The following is a 7,500-nucleotide window of genomic DNA, read 5'->3' as shown; positions in this document are numbered from 1 at the left end:
GAGGTCTGGGTTTCAGGAGGGCAATTGATATCACTCTCCCTCGCTTTACCTCCTCATTGCTGGCAGTCCGCTCCTTAGTCGATGCCATTCTATCCTGCTTAAGTGGTTTGGCATAAACGGGGGAGTTGACAGCGGCGATGTTGTCATGGTATTCAGCCCATATTGGTGTTTGCGAACCCAAAGCCCTGTGGCTTAGCCAAAAAGCATGGGACTTCGAGGTGGCAAGAGTGTCTTTTGTCGGCCTGTTGAACAGTGTGGATCAGGTCATCAAAGCCAGTCTTTTGGCCACAGCCACTAAAGAAAGTGGGATGTAGCTTCATGCAGTCCCTGTTCCCTCTTAGGGAACACAGCTTGACCCCGAGTCTTTATGGGTTACGGTTGCACTACCAGTTGGAGCATCTCTCTGTGAGTGGTATAAATGTTGATGCGGCAGTGTGATGGATACACTTGGACACCATGGTCTGTCATGCTGTTCCAGTGTTGGTCGATCTTTTAGACATTCGGCCTTAAATGACGTGATCAAACGTGCCCTTTATGAGACAGGGACACCATCTGTCCTGGAACTCCTTGGTGTAGACCTTGGCGAAAACACCTGCCTAGATGACTTGACCATTGTCCCATATAAGAATGGGAAAGCCTAACCTGGGATTGCACTTGTGTCGACACTTTCACCAAATCACACGTTTACAATACAGCCTCAATTGCTGGAGCGGCTGCCACCGATGTGGAAGTTCTGAAACATAATAAATATGCCTGCCTCAGCCAAACTTATTTATTCGAACCAATTGCCATCGAAACAATGGGAGTGTATGGCCGATCTCAGTCCAACATTATTAGTGATACCGGTAGAAGGCTCGTTGCATCCACTGGCGATACAAAGCAACTGGTCTGGTTCAAGCAGCGACTGAGCTTGGCCGTCCAGTGGGGAAATGCCATTAGTATTCTGGCTTTGGTGAGGGAAGAACAAAATCCCTCATTACACCATTTTAAACCTGTATTTTGAGGGAGGTGTGGGGGGGTTTACTCATTTATTTATTTATTTTATTTTAATCTTTTAAAAACTTCCATTTACTTGGTTGGAGTTTACTTTTTCCCTTTGGTCAAATTTTTATTTTAAGTTAAAAACCAAAACGTGTTTTTATGAATTGATTAATCAATAAAAAAAAATGTAATTTTTTTTTTCCTTCACTAAGCATTGACACTCACTTTGCTTTTTGAAGGATATAATTGACCATTGCTATTGGCTTTTCTTCTTCTTCCTCTTCCTCTTACAATTCTTCTTCTCTCCTTCTTCTTCTTCCATTATACTTCTTCTTCTTCTACTTCATCTACTTCTCCTTCTTCTTCTTCTACATGTTTACCTATGTGATTGGTGTCTACATGATTGTGATTAATATTTGACATTGAATATTGTTTAACTCTTTTTTTAGTTCTGTTTCGCTCTTCATCACCCTGAATGTTTACAGGAGAAAGCAATCTGGCTCACTGTATAAAAACTAATTTTAAATTTAAAAAGTTCAGTATAATGTATAAAAGACCGAAATTAATATAAAAGACAGTGTGATGTGTATTGGTTAATAATTTGAGGGATTATGCTTTGTGGTGTTGGGAACAAATAGCTATAATCATGTGTTTCATACTTTAATAGACATGCTGAAAATAAAGATGGTAAACAACGGTGGAAGATAAAATAATTATTTAATTTCTAGTTGATGAAAACATCAAGCCTGTTGTAAAAAAAAAAAAAAAATTATGGAGAGTGCTTGTGGAGAAGCTATAACATAGAATGGATCAGGTTGGAACAAAACAAATCGATCAACAGAAGGAGAGAGGAAAACGCATAATGGCAGGGTTGTGGAAGAAAATAGAGACTTCAAAGACAAGGGATGTGAGGAAGAATGAGGACGAGGGAAGGACACAGGGGTTGGACAAGATGGATACAACAAGCAAACTCTTTGGAAGGAACACAGGAAAGTTTGCAAGAGGTGGGGTTGGGGAGAGTTAATGGGGGTGTAAAAGATCATGGTTTTGGATAGGGGATGGGTGAAGAGCTGCCTTGTAAATCTGGTGGGAAGGATGACATTGAAAAGAATGTAGAAGTTGGTTCCACAGGGGAGAATAGAGGAACGATGAGTGGAGGTGAGCAGTGATTCTGAATTATGGGAGTTTCACCAGAAGGGGGCTGTTGGCAGACCTTGTGCACCCTGCAGAAACCTGGGGAGTGTTAGTTGCGGTGGGGGAGGGGGGTTCAGAGCATGGAAAGACCAGAGGGTGCAATATCAGAAAGGAGGAGGTAGAAGATGGAGACTACCGACATGTATGATATGAAAATGATAGGCCCATGGATTCAACTTCATAATAATATTGCGGACCTAGGGTCTGAGGTGAAGACCACAAGGGATGAACTACCTCGAGTTCCCATCAGACTCACTGGAATTGCAGGCCATTGCACATGAATAACTTTATGATGCGACGGGTCACTAATCGACCGAGAACGCCAATAAATTGACCACATGACTTAGTGTCCTCCGTCTAATAAATACCATTTACCTAAAGGTCACGTGATCTAATTACTTAGGAACATTCCCTCGGTACGCACTTCCTTAAACCGGATCACCTTACCAGATCAGATGCAGCCGAGCTGAACTGCCAAGCACATACTGGCTAGGAAACAGATCGTTGGGGAATAACGTCCTGGCTGATTAAGATCACAATCGTAATCAAAGCTCAGGTCAATCAGATGAAAATTAATTATTTTTCAGATTGAAATTGATGATTTTTGAAGTTTGACCTTGAGTTGATCTTTGACCTTTTGACAAAATAGTTGGTGTCCACATTCAGTGATGCACTATGCAATTGATGCTTACTTTTCAGGTTAATCACCTTTGGCCTATGTTGACCTTTTGGTCAATTTTGACATCAAAAATAATTGGCCAGTTGAATTCAGTCAAATATAAATCCTCTTCAAATTTCAAGTCAATCGGAAGAAAATTGAGGATTTTAGAAATCCTACCGATGTTGTTGACCTTTGGCCTATGATGACCTTTTGACCTTTTGTCCTATGATGACCTTTTGACCTTTTGTCCTCAAAAACAATAGCCTTCTTCCTTAAGACAAACTCCACCAGGTGGTTAAGTTTTCTGAACATCGGTTTAAAATTGTGACCTCTAGATGACAGACAGACAGACAGACAGAATAACAAAATTGACTGACCTATATACTTGAAAAATCTTCGATTTTGCAAATAACAAGAAGAAGAAGTCATGCAGAGCATGATACTTGCAAAATCTGCAAAACAAATTTGATTTCAAAAATTATTGCCAGTTGAATTAAATGACCAAATCGGCAACTCCTCTTCAAATTTAAAGTCAACCAGATGAAAATTGACAATTTTGGAAATTCAGCCTATGTTGACCTCAAAAATAATTATTGGTGGTTGAATTCAGTGACCGGATATGCAAACCTCTTCAAATTTCAAGTCAACCCGATGAAAATTGAGGATTTTAGAAATCTCACCTAAGTTGTTGACCTTTGGCCTTTGTTGACTTTTAACCTTTTGACCTCAAAAACAATAGGCTTCTTTCTTATGACAAACTCTACCATGTGGTTAAGTTTTGTGAATATTGGTTTGAAATTGTGACCTGTCGATGATGAACAGACAGACAAACACACAGACAGAATAACAAAATTGACTGACCAATATACTTGAAAAATCTTCGATTTTGCAAATAACAAGAAGAAGTTGTTGTGCAGAGCATGACACTTGCAAAATCTGCAAAACAAATTTGCCCTCAAAAATAATTGCCGGTTGACTTAAATGACCAAATATGCAACTCCTCTTCAAATTTCAAGTCAATCGAATGAAAATTGACAATTTTAGAAATTTCGCCTATGTCGACCTCAAAAATAATTGGCTGTTTGAATTCAGTGACCGGATATGCAAACCTCTTCAAATTTCAAGTCAATCGGATGAAAATTAGGGATTTTAGAAATCTCCCCTAAGTTGTTGACTTTGGCCTATGTTGATCTTTTAACCTTTTGACCTCAAAAACAATAGGCTTCTTTCTTATGACAAACTCAACCATGTGGTGAAGTTTTGTGAAGATCGGTTTAAAAATGTGACCTGTCAGCGATAAACAGACAGACAAACAGAGAGAATAATAAAATCGACTGACCAATATACTTGGAAAAATCTTCGGTTTTGCAAGTAACAACCAGAGAGGCAAACAGGGGTAAAAACATAATCTCCATCCACCTTCAGTGGCAGAGGTAATCACTTGTTCCAGATAGAATCATAAGTATACAATTGTTAACATCACAATTTTTGTTACAATTGTTAACAACACTGAACTAATACACCAATGAACTGTGACTTGTGAATAATTTGTGACACATGGTTTTCGTGATTATTACCTGTCAAGGACATTTGTATTTGGGAGCACCTTGCAAACAAGAGGTTTTGATGAAAGAATGTATTTAGATTGATGTCCGGTACTGGATATACACATTTCATGAAGAATTTGGAACTCGTATGAAAGATTTCACTCCTATAGGTCAAGTGTGTCTCCATAACTGGAGAATATCTAGTCATATATTCATCGTACTTGTAATCTACACAAATCGTTCCAATAATATGCCTGGTGTTGACTTCATGGTTAGGGTAGTGGGCTTGAGATCCTAGGGTCCTGAGTTCAAATCCCACTTGGCTGTTGTATGAATATCAGGTGGTATTTACTGTCTGCCATCCTTCTGAGGTCGACAAAATGAGTGCCGGCTTGCAGGTGTCTTGTGTCGGAGTGGTGACCTGTCCAGGATTGTGCCCAATAGCCAAGGAGACTGCTGAGGCAGCACCAACGCTCTGCACAGATTATGGTCCCAATGGATGGATGGAGAGTTCCAAGAATATACAAATATCCAAATCGCATTTGAACCACTCTCAAAGAAGATTACAAACTCTCCCTCGTTTGAAATCAATGTTGTCTGCATTTGATGTCCTAGTCCTTCAAGCAGTGGCCATGGTGAAAATGATAATACTTAAATGCACTTGCTATTGAAGTCAAAAATTGGATGAATACAGGAGCAAACCTCCAGGGTAAGTGGGTTAAAAAATACAGAACACTAGTGTTGGTGTTGAGCAGAAAACGGGCCCAGGCAGGTGCTTGGAGAACAAAATATTGGATAAATGCACTCCTAAAAATGTCGGTCAGGAGAATTGATTGTTTAATGATAATATTTTCTTTTTCTCTATTTTATTGTTATTCTTAATATCAATAATTAAAATAAAAATAAGAATCAATGTCACTTAATAAGGAATAATTTGCCTGCTTCATTTATATTAATTCTTGATCATAAATTTTTTGATTTATTCAATAAAATTGTTTCTTTTGTTTTTCTGTTGTTGCTCTAATTAGATTTCCATTCTGTCTGCTAATTCCAGGTTGTTGGGAAATACTGCTTCTTTTATGATGACACCCCTACCGCATCCTCTGCAAACCAGTTGCAAAATTATCAGGTATATGCCAAGATAAAATACCATATTGATCCTTTTCTTCTGGAACATGGTACAAACACTAACATATATATATATATATATATATATATATATATATATATATATATATATATATATATATATATATATATATATATATATATATATATATATATATATATATTTGCTCATTACCAGAAAAGTTCACATCATGGTACAGTAGTCAGGAAGGATGTTCAGAAGGTTATTTGAAAGAGATATGATAGTCTAATACCCATAGACGTGCTTGTTTTTTTTAACATTATCCATATACAGGGTGGTCCAAAATGATGTGGAACTTTTCAAACAGCTGTTATAATTTTACCAATTTGACCCTCTTGTTATTTTCAGGTCACCAAAATAACAAGGCTTAAAGTTTGTTTTTTTCTTATGGAAGTTTCATCTGTGTCAAACAATTTCTTCATGTCAAACTCATTTTTGAGACTTTACTTTTAATGACAAAGTCTGAATATACTTTTCTGTCCTTTGGTTTTCTAGGCACTGGAACATTCATTGAGCCTTCGTAAAATTCCCACAGATATTCTTCTTACACAACACTTCGAAAAGTTCATTGAGGAACAGGTGCGACAAGCTTCCTGCCTTTTCTTACTGCACTGTCCTGTTTATTTTTTGTTGCCTTTTAGATACTTTTTTTCCTCAATGCAGTATATCTATCCTAATTATTTTATTATCTCCACCATCGAAGGTGGAAGGAGATAATATTTTCATCCCTGTCTGTCTGTTTGTTTGTCTTTTTGTGTAAAGGATATCTCAAAAAGTTGTCAATGGATTCAGATGAAATTTGGTGGGCAGGTTGGGTGTGTGACAATGACGAAATGCTTCGATTTTGGAGAAGATCAGGACCCGGATCCGACTACTAGAATTTTAAAAGGGATTGTTCACAATTGAGAGATAGAGCCAAAATATATATATATATATATATATATATATATATATATATATATATATATATATATATATATATATATATATATATATATCCCGGTGTATGCCCCGGTTAGAATAGGTGTACCATATCCCTGTGTGTCGTAAGAGGCGACCAGGGTTGCGTCAGGAAGGGCATCCGGCGTAAAAACCTATGCCAAATCATTATGCGGACAACAAAACGAATTTCCATACCGGATCGGTCGAGGCCCGGGTTACCAACAACCGCCACCGGTACCGGTGGTCAGCAGGGTACCAGTGGAAATTGTGCTACTGCTGGGCGAAGGAGGAGAAGGAGACGGGGAAGGCGAGTCCGGAGGCAGTGGGAGAGGGGGAAGGGTAGAAGTGTGGAGGTGAGAGTTGGAACTCTGAATGTTGGGACGATGACTGGCAAAGGGCGAGAGTTGGCTGATATGATGGAGAGAAGAAAGGTGGACATACTGTGTGTACAAGAGACCAAGTGGATGGGGAGTAAGGCGAGGAGCATTGGAGGTGGTTTCAAACTGTTCTACCATGGTGTGGATGGGAGGAGAAATGGTGTCGGGATAATCCTGAAGGAAGATCATGTCAAGAGGGTATTGGAGGTGAGGAGGGTGTCTGACCGAGTGATGAGTGTGAAGTTGGAAATTGAAGGGGTGATGATGAATGTCATCAGTGCATATGCCCAACATATGGGGTGTGAGATGGAATATAAAGAAGATTTCTGGAGTGAGTTAGATGAAGTGGTGGAGAGTGTATCCAAGGATGAAAGAGTGGTGATTGGAGCAGATTTCAATGGACATGTTGGGGAAGGGAATAAAGAGGATGAGGAGGTGATGGGGAGGTACGGTCTCAACAAGAGAAATGTGGAGTGAGACCAGCTATGTTGTATGGTTTGGAGGCGGTGGCGCTAACAAAAAGACAGGAAGCAGAGCTGGAGGTGGCAGAGTTAAAGATGCTGCGATTCTCGTTGGGAGTGACGAGGATGGATAGGATAAGAAATTAGTGTATTAGAGGGACAGCGCAGGTAGGACGGTTTGGAAACA

At 39.1% G+C, this 7,500-nt stretch overlaps 1 protein-coding gene across 2 annotated transcripts in view; it reads left to right on the top strand.

The window, feature by feature from the left end:
* Nucleotides 1-7,500, top strand: part of LOC147024650 (BAI1-associated protein 3-like) — a 180,727-nt gene that overhangs the window by 126,508 nt on the left and 46,719 nt on the right. For both annotated transcript variants that reach the window (XM_085884765.1, XM_085884764.1), the window contains exons 27-28: nucleotides 5,438-5,512; nucleotides 6,029-6,112. In XM_085884765.1, coding sequence (XP_085740891.1) covers nucleotides 5,438-5,512; nucleotides 6,029-6,112 — 159 coding nt within the window. The remainder of the gene's footprint in view (nucleotides 1-5,437; nucleotides 5,513-6,028; nucleotides 6,113-7,500) is intronic.

The sequence above is a fragment of the Eptatretus burgeri genome, chromosome 6, assembly GCF_056783735.1.
Source record: "Eptatretus burgeri isolate ZD-2024b chromosome 6, Ebu_testis_v1, whole genome shotgun sequence".
NCBI classification, from domain to species: domain Eukaryota; kingdom Metazoa; phylum Chordata; class Myxini; order Myxiniformes; family Myxinidae; genus Eptatretus; species Eptatretus burgeri.
This window is presented reverse-complemented; position numbering and strand designations above follow the sequence as displayed.